Source organism: Pholcus phalangioides, unplaced genomic scaffold (assembly GCF_987345545.1).
Source record: "Pholcus phalangioides strain wild (caught in Gottingen) unplaced genomic scaffold, Ppha-v1.0 ptg000011l_1, whole genome shotgun sequence".
Classification (NCBI taxonomy): Eukaryota; Metazoa; Arthropoda; class Arachnida; order Araneae; family Pholcidae; genus Pholcus; species Pholcus phalangioides.
In genome coordinates, this window is record NW_028301604.1 from 35,653,335 (window position 1) to 35,668,465 (window position 15,131).

A 15,131-nucleotide genomic window follows, 5' to 3' on the forward strand; every position below is an offset into this window, starting at 1 on the left:
CAATTGAAAAAAAAAATTGACAATTTCGAAAAAAAAGTCAATCAAACTTTCGAAACTATAATTGCTATTTATTGTACTCATAAATGTATTGATAGAATAATTAAAAGGCAGAAAAAAAATTTGCATGAGCCCGTCTTGTTGTATGATCATCTCAGACAAATTGTCGAATTATCTTTTGTGAAAAGAAGTGCAGAACCCCCAAGAGTGTTGCCTGTAGACTGCTTGCTTAGGAGTTGAGAGGTTTACTTGATTTGATCACAAATTCTGTAATAAAGTACAGTAGCCAGAAATTAATGTGTCAACTTTTGAAGTATCAACTATATTTCATACTACTTCAGAAATTTTACTTTACACATGAAACAATGACAGTGAAATAATAATGTAGATTACAATTTTTACAGCTTATTTAAAACTAAAAACCAATGAAAATAACTACAAATAAGAAATAATCTAATACTCATAAACTCTTAACCTATTTTTCTGTTTGCACAACACTTATTTACGTTAAACTCTTTCTAAACGTATTTTTTTATTCCATATAATTTTATTAGAGATGTGAGGTGAGAATATTCATTTTTCTTTTAAATAATTAACATTTTTTTACTAATTTCATGTACATTATGAAATATAAGTTGCCTGAAACATTACAACAAAACAATTTTTGGTACAATCACCCCCCTATTAATCCTGGTCATGATGAGAGGTTTTAAAAGTTTGGTTATAGAGATTTTAGAAACCTTTAGATTAAAACCTTATATAAACAATTATTTTAAAATTAGATACATTTTCAAAAATGAGTTCACAACAAAAGAAATTAAACCAAAGTTGATTGATAAAGGAAGCTATTCTTATATAGTAACCTTCATTCTAAGATATAGAACTGTTTTCTTCAATGCACATACACTTAAATATTCTGTATCACTCACTTTTCTTTAAAAGTTGTGCAATTCAGCCCCATGTAAAAATCATAAATTGAAACAAAAATCATTCACGAAAATTAAAGTATTTGTATGCTCGACACTGGGTCATAAAATAAAGGGTGGGATTTATCAAATGATTTCATAATTGCTTTAAATTAACCATGTCATCAATAAGTTGCACAAATTTTTCTCGGAATGTAATTTTTTCTACATTTTTAATAGTAATTATACACTTGCAAGTGATGTTTCACAATTAAATAGCATATTCTCTTCCCATCCCCATTGGCACTGTTTACAAACTGGCATTTCTTTGATAGCTCAATCGAATACACATACATAAACCTCTGCTTTTGAATAGAAAAGTATTTGTAATTTTATATGGAAAAAATAGAAATCTACTTTTTTTTCCCATGAAATCGGACATTAATATTTTTTCAGCATTTGTGATATTAAAAAAAGCACTAGTCCTCACATGGGAAAATGAGGTGGGGATGTTGACAGAGCTTCAGCCCTGGGATGGGTTGATCGTAATTTTTTGTTTTTACATTCTAAATTTACATCAAAGGGCCCACAGAAAATCCTGGCGTGGGGCCCGGCTTCAGGATGTGGGGGACCTTGGTTGAGGGATAATCAGGGACCACTCAGTAACATTATACATCACACTTTGGATACTTCAATTTGTTTATATAATAATTTTATGAAACGAAATATAAATAACTGTTAAATAAAGCTTTACACATACCTCATCAACTGCTTGAGAATCATAATCAGATTGCTCCATCTCCCAGACATGCGATCGAGCATGTTTCTTGTGACGAGGTCGAAACGTACCAACGTCCTAAACATCTGTTTCTTGAAATTTCTCTAATTCGTTACTTTATTCAATAAAATAAAACTACCAATAGCAAAAATAAATAACATCTTGCGGCGATAGCCATCGCGATCGTCCTCCATCTTGTTTTCAAAAACACTCGCAGCGGCAGAGGAAAAAAGAACAAACACGTGATCGTTATTGACGAATCAGCATCAAGATCATCATCATCACTTGTTACACGCCGTGGCCTTGTCACAGCCGCTCACTGGTTAGCCGAGAATACCGATTTTTTCTAACATACGCGATAGCATTCATCCGCATGTTATTCGACCGGCCGTTTAACAGTCGCTCCGTGAATACGGCCATCAGTGGGGGACTCATTTTGTTTTGGTTTTTGTGGTTGTGCATCCTCTCTATGCATTAACGAATGATGCTTCTTCCCACACATGCGGCATCTCTTATCGCTGCCGCACTCGACTACTCTATGGGATTCGAGACAGTTAAAACACAGTTTTTTATTTTTTACTTCGTATATTCTCTCTTCAATAGAAAGGATATGAAAAGTTCTACACTTATAAATTGGATGATTCTCTCCGCAAATGGGGCAGGAATTTTGCTTTGCATTCGCTTTGGCTATCAGACTTTTAAGTTTTTAAAATGCATCGAATTTAGATTTCGCGTAGGAAGCTCGTTGAGTATTTTCAAGCACTTACTCCTTCTTTGCAAAAAGTCAACAAACTCTTCCCATTCGGGAAATTCCGTGTTTTTCAGCGACATTTCGTACTGCTTGCGTGACTCACGGTCTAGCTTAGGCAAAATAGCATGAACAAGCAGTATCTCAGTTAGCTTATTCATCTCAAGGTTTATGAGTTTGAGCCCTCTGAGATGTCCCAGGATAGTATTCACCATTTTTCGAAGCTCTTTAGCTGATTCATGATGTATTTTCTCAAGGTTAAGAATAGCGTTGATATGTGTATCAGCGATGAATCTTTTGTTCTCATATCGCTTCTCTAATTCACCGAAAAGCGAGTCGAAGGTATCGTCGACCGTTTCGACAAGTTTCGCTTCCCCTCTTACGAGGCTCGAAGATAGTGAAGTTTATGAGCTTCATTCAATGATTCATTGTCTATAATTAAAGATTTGAACTCCGATTTGAATGAGCTCCACTCTTCCGGATTTCCCGAAAAACTCGGCAAAGGAATCTCCGGCAATTTTTGGTTGCAGGCTGAGTGACCTGATTATCTTCCGATTTGATTTTTAGTTTTGAAACTAAGCATTTTGAACGTACCTGTAGTGCGTCTACGTTCACTTCCATCTCCTCGATTTGGTCGAAGGCATCATCTAGTTGTGCGTCCGCTGGCAAGGCGGCGTATCCCTCTAAGAGTTCATCGATGCTCGTTCGAATGTCCTCAATTTTCACTAATTGTTGTAAGAGCACAACATCAGTTTCTTCACTCGATTCATCGATGTTTTGTAATACCGATTGAACTTGTATAATCCTTCTTTTGATCGCACCGCGAGTGCGGTTGAGTGTTCTCTGGTCCATCTTGATTTCTCTGGCGAAAATGTTGACCAAAATGTTTTCACTAAACTCTAGCAAGTAGACTGTATCTGAAGTAGGCTCTGAACATTTAACAAACTTTATTCTTATGCTATAAACAACATCACTCAAGAGAGCGACGGAAGGCCCGTGCTCTTTCTCTCGTGCTAAGGCAGCAACTCTCCTCTACTCCCACGCAGTGGGAGGGTTTTGGCGCATGGCGCAGCTTGGCGGTCTTAACACTCCCCATACATCCTCTGTTATCTCAAAATCCTTTTCTAGCACCTCTACTGAACCTTCCAGGCGCCGCCCTGGCCAAGATCCTAATATCCCACACGCTGCTGCAACCTCGCATCAAACTTTCATCTAAAACCTCTAAACGTTCACAACATTCATTCAAAGCACCCTCAACTTCAGGTCAACCCCTACCTCTTCAACATCTGCTCAACACGCTAATGCTACAACCTCCTCCTCTAATACTATTGCACTAACCCCCCCCCTCCTGCCTCAACCATATGCTCAACTTTTCCGTCTCAACAGACAGGTATACACCCTCCTGATACAATTCAAAAGCCCGATAGACGATGACCACATACACAACGAGCAGGCAAAGCTCAAGGCATTCCTGAGACCTAAAGTCGATCTACCGGCACACATCAACATTCAAAAAGTAAGACCGATCAGGAGTGGTGTACCTATAGACCTACCCACTGAGGAAGACAAGCACCGGCCCGAGCACTTACTAAAGAATCTGACAACACAACTCAGAATTGCAGGTGAAGACCCCCATGACAACACAGCCAAAACTCATCATATATTGCGTTCCAAGCAACACAACTGACCAACAAGTTATTGACGCCATGTATACCATAGCGCAAGCACCCGGTCAGATCAACATAGATTCTAGAATCTCGACCAAACCTGACACAGCACACATTGTAGTGGCAGTCCCTGGTAGGGTACTAGAACATATTTTGCTGGCAAAATCACTTTTCATGCACTGGGAAAGTTGCCGAGTGCGCGAGTACCTTCAAGTACGACGCTGCACAAGATACCAATCCCACAACCACACAGTGCTAGTGCCAGTCAGAAACAGAAACACCGCATTGTGCCACCTGCTCCGGTAGACACAATACACACACACATGTACGGAGGATCCTGTTAGGTGCATCAACTGTTTAATGAGCAATGACGGCCGTTGCACAAAATATTCGACAGAACATAAAGCATCATCCCCGGCATGTCATTGCTATACGGCCTTAAAGGAACGGTATCTCTGACATACGGAGGAAGAAAATAGACTACAAACAATTCTCTCAATAGTTTAAATAAAAAATACCCTCATCACAATAGTTTAATCAATATACATTTATTAATATATTAATAAAACTAAATCCTGAATCTAAAAAATGAGCTCAAATAAAATTCCAGATCTCCTGGCCAATCTTTTTTCTACACAATTCGTTAGTTAATAAAAAGCTAGCATTAAACTAATCCAACTAAATTGCGACCACACGAAAGCGGCCATGGATAAACTTCCAATAATCTCAAATAAATACCAAATCGATATATTCCTCATACATGAGCCCTACATCTACAATAAAACTGTTTTTGCAATGAAAAAAACCGTTTCGACAAAACGCTGTATGCGGGTAAGATCGAAGACAATTTCAGACACTCAGATTTTCTACACTCTATGTTCACACCTACCGTTGTTTTTTTAAGCAGTTTTTGATTTATATACCCACAAAGATCCGCAACTAGGGAGATCGGGTCTATTGTCCCGGGCGCTGAAGTAGAGGGGGGGAGGCACCGAATTCACCCTTTCACCGTGGACGATAACTCACTCGAAAGAAGTGGACTGTAAACACTTTTAATAAATTTACGATAATTTTAATTCACAAATATAACAAATTAACTCGCACGAAATCCCGATCGAGGGAATCGTTGTACAATTGACCAGCTCGAGGTCTCAACTCATACTCCCTCACACCGTGACCTTCGAAAGTAACAAGGCCCCCTCAATCGAAAATGACGTCAGCACTCGTGGGGCATCGCGTCGCTGGACAGGGAAAAATTCTCTCTTTAGCTGTTGGATTTTTTTTTTTAAGGTTGTGTTTTTGACGGAATATTAACCTCGATGTGTGTGGCTCACTTCCATAAAAACATAGTGAATATTTCTTCAAATACGGATGAAATTTGTGATAGCATATTTCCAATTTAAACCTTGCATCAACACAGGAATTTAATTAAGTTTAATGGGCATTTTAATTAGTTACAATGGCTTTGAGGATGAAACGTACAGTTTGCCTTTATTTTACCGTGTTATCTTTCAATCGATAAAATCTTGCTTAGCAACCAGCAAAATCTCAAAAAATGTGCCAACACGGGATCCACTGTTTCTGGATGAAAAGTATTGTATTTGCGTATACGTTAAAATAAATTGGTATAATGAGTTTTCTTTTTCCGACTATATATTTGCCAAGTATATTCAGATATACACCAAACAGCGGTTCTCAACCGGTGCGGGCTCCGCGACCACTCGACGATAATAAAATAAATCAGTAAATTTGATAAACTAACAAAAAAAAGAGGCCTAAAAAGGTACCGCCAATAAATAATATACTAAACAGGGCTCCGCCATAGAAAGTATACACTGAAAAGCGAGTCAGAAAAGGTTGAGAATCGCTGCTATAGAGGATTGAGAAGTGTATAAATGCGAACATTAAAACAATAGTCAGAATATTATATCAGTTTTTGAAAAAACAATATGCATTTTAAAGCTCTCTAAATTATGTTTGAGTAAGTAAACTAAAACACATCAATGATCAGATATAACAAACTTTTTATTTCAAGATAATAAAAGCAAATGTTTGGCACATCTGAAATTTCAAATTTAGAAATTTATTTACTGTTACACACACACAAATAAAATATTATATATACAATATGCACAAAAATCACATTAATTACAAGCAAAAAATACAAGTATTTATAACCGATTACGTAACAGCACCAATGATTAAAGAATCCATCTAGAGCATCTTATTGCGAAATTAAAGTATTTAATTTTCGCTTCTGACTTTTTCTTTCGACTGAAGAATCGTTTCTTTGCTTACAGAAGTTGTTCAAAAATATGTTTGTAGATGACCACAAAATTTTACTTAAAATTTCTGTTGCATTGTGTCCAAAAGAACAAAACTCATCAAACACAAACAGATTTTCATCAGTTATGTATTTCTTTGAAACCTTGAATAGAAGGTTTCGATGGTTTTTGTTTTTCAATAATTCATTTTCTTTATTGCTAAGTAATTTATCAATAATCAGATAACTATATAACACCACATTCACTACTGCAGATGATGGAAAAAGAAGTTTACCACGATCGAATTTCATAATTAAACTGTGAATTTCTTCAAAATCAAATTCTTTATCGACTGTTAATATAGTTTTACAGCTATCGCATTCACTGTTTTTCAAAACTGAGAATACACAGTACCCAGCTATGTATGCCAAAACAGGTAAATATTCATGTGCTTGTTCAATTTCATTTTCTCTTACTTCATCTACTTCAAAATTGGTTATTTCAGATCTTTCATCAATTGAATTTATATCTCCAAAATTATCATTTAAAATTATGTCATTCACAGGGATTGTATATTTTTTTGAAATGATGCCTAGTTTCATATTTGCTCGAATTCTCAGCTTGTTTTCAGATTCAAACAATTGACGAATAGTTATATGATAATGACTGCCTGCCATTTGTCGATATAAGCTGAATCTGAGCTCGAGATTGTCAGTCTGAAATTTTCCTGGAAGGATGTAATCCATATTGAGCTCATTTTTACAATATGATGTTATTTCAATTATAGCATATGTGGTTACTTTTAGTGCAGTGTGTGTTTCTTTTGTTAACATGCCTGTAGTGCATTTCATCTTTTCCCATTCCTCCAACCAATTCAAAAAGTTATGCAAAAATATCAACTTTTCATCATCAGTTGAATAAGTTAATGGGGTTTTGAGCTGATCATTTAATCGAATTCCAATGTATTTGGATTTGACATTCATTATTTTCCACCAATTTAAATGAATATTTATATAGTTTGCAGTGTCTTTGAAGTGTGGAATTTCTTTCTTTTCACCAATTTCTAAAAGGGCATTAATGATACTTTCATTGAAAATTTTTAGGACTAAATTTACATTTTGGCGTTCAAGACATGATGGGAAAAGAGCTTTTAACGTTAAGTTATAGCCGTATTTGATCAAGCCGTTCATTTCACACTCATACAATTTTCTGAGAGAATTAAAGGATGCAGTGTGAAAATTTTGAGCGTCTGTCATGCCATCAAAGGATGGAAAATACATACATTTTTGATGGTTCTTTTGGTTTATCCAATTATTTCTTATACTTTTTAGAAGATGAACAGGATCAATTAAAAAAAATAATGGTCTTCCATGATCAACAGGGTGTGGGTAAATGCATTGAAAATTTGGTGGATTAACAAACTGAGACATAGATTTTCTGTTAATGGCATTATTGTCTGTTATAACACAAAACACATGAAATCCAATATTTTCTAAGTTAAGAATTAGCTTTTTAATGAAATTATGTAATTTATCAAAAGTTATTGTTTTCACGGGGAGCACATGAGCAACATCTTTATAGGAAGAAGTAACACTGGCTATCATAAACACTTGAGCACTGGATGCTAGTTTTGATGAATCATGAGACATGCCAACAATACTTCCTCCTTTATAGTCCAAATATGATTTTAAATGAATTTCATCTATCATTAGGATTATGTTTGGATCAGGTGGTTTTAAATGTGGTACTTTTTGTTTTAGATAGTTAAGAAAGTCAGAATCATTTTGTTCACTATGAGGACTCAAGCTGGAGTCTGAGCATAACCTTTGAATAGTTGATGTATGGGGAAAAATTAGTTTGTTTGATTGTCTAATGAATTTATATGTATGAGGTGACAGGGTGTGAATCAAGGTACTGAATATTATCATTTCTGGGGAATAAATTGGTTTTTTAGACGATTTCAAAACTATCTGATCATAAAAAAAATTTAAGAACTCATCTTTAGAATTTTCTTTGAGAAAATATTCCAATAAATTTTTCAAAAGAAGAATGATATTATCACTGCCAGTATCAGATTTTGAAATGCTACACACAGCAATTAAGGCTATCAAAATTTCACTCAATGTTTGGCAGCTACTAATTTTAACCGGTAAATTTATATTTGCAATTTTTGGTACAGGCACATTTCTAATATATGCAGAAACATTTAACTCATTGTCAATTACAACTGATGAGCTAATCTGAGGAGCAGGTGATTGCTCAATCAGTAAAAACATAACACTATTTTCTTTAACTATTGTGCTCCACTCTTTACTATCAATAACACTTAATTTTGATTTCAAATCATCTAAAGTATTCAAAAATTGTTCTTTCTCAAACCTTTCTTTTTCTTTTCTGCTGTCTTCTATAGCTTTATTGAAATTTTGAAACTCTCTTCTTTTTTTCTTTTCTTCTGGTGCTTCTCTACTGCGACTGTAGGAAGACATATAGCTCGGACAATCAGGAAAAATTGTGGGAATCGCTCCTGCTCTTGGTCGTGACACTTGAAGCTTCACTGTGATTTCCTTTCCTGATTTAGGATCATATTCCGTCACTTCACTGATTATATCGTCTTCTTTGAAATGTTTCTCACATACCTATACGTTTAAAATGAAAATATATTGTAGAGTTATCATTAAATCAACAATAATTATCAACTAACATTGGCATACGCAAAGGGGGCCGAGATTATAGCGTTATTTTGTAAGAAAAAATTTAAACCCCCCCCACCCCGAGAAAATTCTGCGTACGCCTATGTCAACTAATATAATCGTATCATTAAGTAAATGCATACAAAATTGTAATTATTATATTTCACTATTGCCAGTGTTAAATAGGCCTATGTAAATTTTTTTACACTATAAATTTACTATATACCGGTCCCAGAAGATCCTCCCTTACTGCTAGGACATCACATCAGAATATAGAGATAGAATATAAAATACGTAATCAATTTAAAAGAAAAAAAACATGCGCGTAATAATTTTTTTTCACGTGAAGAAAAAAATACATAGCTCACCTTGCTGTTTTTTGTTGGAGTAAAGTCTTTCCTCTTTATAGCATTCAACCACTTGCCTTTTAGTTGCTCTTCTTTCGGAAAACCGAACACCTTTACTTTGGGGCCGTTTTTGTAGTTTCCCCTACAATTTACTACTGAACAAGTTTGTGGCATATTTCACAACATATATAACAACTATTAATTTGATGTTTAAACTGGAAATTCATGGAAAAAAATGTTCCTCAACATGCTTTGTGTCGTAGAACTAGAAGGAAAATGTACAGAGTAATGGAGTTTCCTTAACATTATGGCAGAAGAACCTGTTTCTAATAGGGGCAAAGCTTCTTAATACAGCTTTGACTAGGGGTCTTTCCGATCCGGTTAGCCCCAAGGTTGGTGACGTCAGAGGTATGTTGATGGGGATTGAGTCGGCCTTGTCACTCACGTAGGTCACGCTCACACACACACTGTCACACACTCATAAAAACACTTTTTTCTCTCTCTCTCTCTCCCTGGGGACAGCTCTCATCACCTTTTGACCTCTGCTCTCTCCTTACTTTTCTTCTTCTTCTTTTTTACTATTATTATTATTACGCAGCAACATACCGCCGGGCGTTGCAATGTTCTTCGAACATTCAACCAATTGCAATTATAATGTAATAATATATAAAACTGATCGTTTCAAAACCTGAACAAATACAAATTTTAACTAAATACACAGAATAAAGAAAATTGACACACTCAATTACATTATAAATCAACACCTTTCGATACATAATAAAGCATAATATACGATATTTACATTAATTTTCCATAGGTAAAATACACAATTTTGAAATAGGTCGCTTATATGTGCCTGAAGCCGTTTTCACAGCAACCACTCTAATCTTGTTATCCTGTTTGCCAGGATATGTTTCCGTAATTCGACCTATAAACCATTTACAAGGAGGTAAATTATCCTCTTTAACAATAACCATGTCACCTATTTCTACGTTTTCCTTTTCGAAGAACCACTTATTCCGTTGCTGTAATGTACTCAAATAGTCTCGATGCCACCTTTTCCAAATGACTTGTACGAATTTCGTTGTTTGTTGCCATCGGTTAAGACGATTTTCTGGCACCCAAGTCAACTCTGGTTCTGGAAGTGAGGTGATAGGTCTTCCAATAAGAAAATGACCAGGTGTTAGGGCCTCCAAGTCATTTGGGTCTTCTGACATGGCAGATATTGGTCTAGAATTTAGGACTCCTTCTATTTGAGTCAAAACAGTAAGAAATTCTTCGTAAGTGAGCCTTGTCTGGCCGATGGTTCGTTTTAAGTGGTATTTGCAAGATTTCACTCCTGCTTCCCAGAGACCACCGAAGTTTGGTGTTCGGGGAGGAATGAATTTCCAATCTATGCCATCCGAGGATAAATAGCCAGCAAGGTCCTCATCTGGTTGAGCTACAAGGTTGTATAACTTTTTGAGCTCAACATTTGCTCCCACAAAATTTTTTGCATTATCTGAATACAACTTAACACACTTTCCTCTTCGAGAAGTGAACCTTTTAAGAGTTGCAATAAATGCAGCAGTGGTAAGATCAGTAACAATATCCAGATGGATCGCTTTCGTCACTAAACATACAAAAATACACACATATATTTTATTCAAGGTACCCTTTCTTTGATTTTTGTACTTTATAGAAAAGGGTCCACAAAAATCGACACCAGAAATGTTGAATGCAAAATCTCTCGTTACACGATCCTTAGGTAAAACACCCATAATTTGTTGAGCCGTTATAGGTTTAGCTTTAAAGCACACAATGCAATCATGAACAATTTTTCTACATACACTTTTACCATTTATAACCCAAAACTTTTGTCTGAGTTGACTCAATAATGCTTGTGGCCCTAAATGCAGATACTTATTATGATAATGTACAACAATCAACTTGGTTAATCGGTGTTTTGTGGGCAATAGAATAGGAAACTTCTGATTATAGCCCAGTGTACTATTATTTAATCGGCCACCAACTCTCAAGATTCCTTTTTCGTCCACAAAAGGATTCAAACTTTTTATCGGACTGTCGAAAGGGACCTTACCTTTTTCTTTCAGACCTTTGAGTTCTGGTTTGAACTCCTCACCTTGAATCAATTTCACGAGATGCAGCTCAGCATTATTGATTTCTTCAGCATCTAAAGGACTATATTTTTTCTTGTTTTTACAATTATTAAGAAACCTAAAAATGAAACTCAAAATACGAACAATCTTAATATACACATTACTAAGATTCAAAAAATCACTGATAAATGATCGAACTGAAACACTAAAAGTTTGTATATCACACATATTGTCACTCAAACTGCAAATTTTGAATTCACGCTGAAAGTCATCTTGTATGACCGCTGACGGGATCGTTCTGTTTGGGTATTCACTGTCCGTAAGAAACTTTGGACCGTTCCACCATAAAACACTTTGTTCCAGTCTCTTTGGAGCTAGACCTCTGGAAATGAGATCTGCAGGATTTTCTTCGGATGAAACATGTCTCCATTGTTGCACAGTTGTTAGTTCCTGTATTGTAGCTACACGATTTGCCAAGAACGTTTTCAGAAGATGTGGTTCTTTCTGGATCCAAGACAGCACAATCATAGAATCACTCCACAAATACACTGCTGAAACGTCGAGCTTCAGTGAAACTTTTATACTCTTCATCAACTTAGCTAGTAACACTGCCGCGCACAGTTCCAACCGCGGAATAGTTGTACGTTTAATTGGAGCCACTCTTGATTTGCTCGAAACCATTTTTACTGTCACACATCCGGTAGATGAAGTAGACTTGCAATAGATGACAGCCCCGTATGCAGATTCAGAGGCATCTGCAAACCCATGAATCTCGATCGTAGTTGGCTCAGATATCAAAATACATCTATCTATTTTTAGGTTATTTATAGACAGAAGAGATTCGATGAACTCGTGCCACTCTTGTGCCTCCTGTGCTGGAAGTGGATCATTCCAGTCAATTTTCAGAAGCCACAGTTTCTGCATGAAAATTTTTGCTTTTGATACCACAGGTCCTATCAATCCCAGTGGATCAAAAAGTCTTGCGATGGTAGATAGAACATTCCGTTTGGTGAATACTGTATTGCTGTCAGCTTTCACACTGAAAGAAAAGCAATCTTCACTTGGCTTCCAGGAAATTCCCAGAGCCTTTATTTCACTTGGGTCGGAAAAGGTATAATCACAATCTGAAAATAATTTTGGGATGAGCGCTGGATTATTTCCGCACCACTTATGCAGCTTCATGCCTGCAGTATTGAGGATGTCTATCAGTTGCTGTTGGAGCTCTTTCGCTTCCAGCAAGGTTGGTGCCCCGGATAGGACGTCATCCATATAAAAATCACTGGTTAGGACAGAAGCCGCTAGAGGAAAATTGTTTCCTTCATCCTGTGCGAGTTGTTTCAAGGTTCTCATGGCGAGAAACGGTGCGCTCACTGTCCCGTAAGTTACAGTTGATAACTCATAAATTTTTATGGGCTCGTTCTTGCCTTCCTTCCACAAAATTCTTTGAAGATTTTTTTGACTCGGATGAATTTTTATCATTCGGTACATCTTTTCGATGTCCGCAATGAAAGCAAACTCGTGCTTCCTAAATCGGATCATTATTGAAAAAAGATCCTCTTGGATCACTCCTCCGTTATACTGAAGAGAATTCAAAGAATTGCCCTTTGTGGTAATCGTGGAAGCATTAAAAACAGTTCGTAGTTTTGTTGTCGTTTTATCAGGACGGTATACACCGTGATGGGGCATGTAATATGTGACTTTTGGCTCTGTGGTCTCATTCACCTCACTCATATGCCCAAGTTCTAGATATTCTTTGAGAAAATCTTTGTATAATGCCTGATAATTTTTGTCTCTCTCTAACCGATTCCACAGAGAGTTTAGTTGTTTTAACGCCATACTCTTGGACTCTCCAAGGCACCCGGGATCCTCCTTGAGAGGCATGGTGATTATATACTGCCCCTTATTGTCTCTCATATGAGTCTCCTCGTAATGGGTTTCACAAATTTCGTTGTCCTTTGATACCACTGGCTTTTCTCCAACACTTTCAATTTCCCAAAATTTTTGCATTGTTTTATTCAAGTTCTCTTGTTGAACTAGTCCACAATGTATTGTTTGTTTCTCTTTAGTGGATAATGCGCCACTTACAACGTACCCGAATATTGTATTTTGTAGAATTAAATCGGTGCCACTAGGAGACATTTGTCCTGTCAATAATAGTTCATAAAATATTTCAGCTCCCAACAATATATCTATCTGTCCTGGTTTGTTAAATTCTGGATCAGCTAAATTTACGTCCCTCACCCCCTCAATAGACACTTCTAACTTTTGGGAGGGAGTGCTATTTGTTATTTTCTCCACTATCAAGAAGTCCAATTCCCTCTCATAGTCCTTTCTTTTATTAGCGAGAGAGGCTCTCACGCATCCCTTGATTGGCATTGACGCCCCGTTTAAGCAAGATACAACAAGATTTATTTTTTCTTTCTTCAACTCAAGTTTCTCTGCAAACTTTCTGGTTACAAAGTTCGACATAGAGCCCCCATCTAGCAGCGCTCTACCATTGTGGTATTGACCATCCTTATCTTTTACAAGGCATCTCGCTGTACTAAGTAAAACTGTCTTTTTTTGTTTGTTTCCCATGCAGCTGGTGGCTGTTATGGGGTTGGCATTGTGCTGTTTCGGCGTCGTTATATTGCTCGGGGGAGAATGTGTCATCTCCGTTCTTCCTGCAGGAGCAGCAGCAACAGTTTCTTCTTCGCGGGGGAAATGCAGGGTCACGTGGTGTCTTTTATTGCACTTGGGGCAAGAGAACCTCGACCTGCATTTTTTCACCCCATGGGAAGATGACAGACAATTGAAGCACAAATTATTACTTTTTACAATTTTAATTCTCTCGTCCACTGATTTGCTTCTGTAATCAGAACACTTGTACAATGCGTGAGTTTCAATTCCGCATTGTACGCATAATGAGTCTTTTGAATCCGAGAGAAACACCTTTGACACATTTTTATTATTTTTTAAGTGGAAATTTCCTCGTTGTTTTTGAAACCCACTATTGCTCTCAGTGAGAGATCTACCTCGTGAAGCAAAATATATGTCGCTCTCTTTAGCTAATTCAAGCGGTCGAAACCATTTTTCTCCTTGCCTCACACTAATATGAGAAGCAGTTTCTCTATCTAATGTCTCAAACAACTTATCTGCAACAATGAGGTCTTTTAATGTGTCAAAATCTGACACTCTTCTGAGCTTCAGATAGTAATCGAAACTCGTTTTTAACCTCGACGCAAATTGCACATGTGTTTCATTATTACGATGAGCCCTTCGAAAATTCTCTAGACAAACCTGCGGTGTAGGCTCGTACTCTCGTAAAATAATTTCTTTTACCTTATCATAATTTGACAGTTCTTTATCGCTTATGTGAGACAAAACGTTGGTTGCCTTTTCACCCAACAAATTCAATAAAATTTCTGACTTAAATTTCTCTGGCACTTTTTTTGTGTTAAATGCTCTTTCAAGTGATGCGAAGAAATACCCCCAACCTTCCGGCTGATTGGGTACTCTAACAGTTAGAGTTCTCACACTTTTAATGAGAGATTCAATTGTGTCTTCCTTTACTTCTGTTTTGTTATGTTCGATGCCGTCACAATTTAATTCTACACGTACTCTAACTAACTCTAATTCTGTTTTGACGCGCTCTAA

At 36.6% G+C, this 15,131-nt stretch overlaps 2 protein-coding genes across 13 annotated transcripts in view; one reads left to right on the forward strand and one right to left on the reverse strand.

The window, feature by feature from the left end:
- LOC149080384 (protein FAM91A1) overlaps positions 1-15,131 on the forward strand; it is a 609,292-nt gene that overhangs the window by 465,255 nt on the left and 128,906 nt on the right. The window lies entirely within an intron of this gene.
- On the reverse strand, positions 6,100-9,720 carry LOC149080387 (uncharacterized). Its single transcript, XM_089239505.1, has 2 exons — positions 9,418-9,720; positions 6,100-8,995 (listed from the first exon to the last, which is right to left on the reverse strand). Exons 1-2 carry the CDS (start codon positions 9,568-9,570, stop codon positions 6,320-6,322), a joined length of 2,829 nt encoding a protein of 942 aa, XP_089095631.1. The 5' UTR covers positions 9,571-9,720; the 3' UTR covers positions 6,100-6,319.

What these genes read in the sequence shown, in the direction of transcription:
- LOC149080387 (XM_089239505.1), bottom strand. Translation starts at nt 9,570, where the DNA reads ATGCCACAAACTTGTTCAGTAGTAAATTGTAGGGGAAACTACAAAAAC. An exon ending in CTCCAACAAAAAACAGCAAG is followed by an intron (nt 8,996 to 9,417) that starts GTGAGCTATGTA and finishes TTAAACGTATAG; the next exon opens with GTATGTGAGAAACATTTCAA.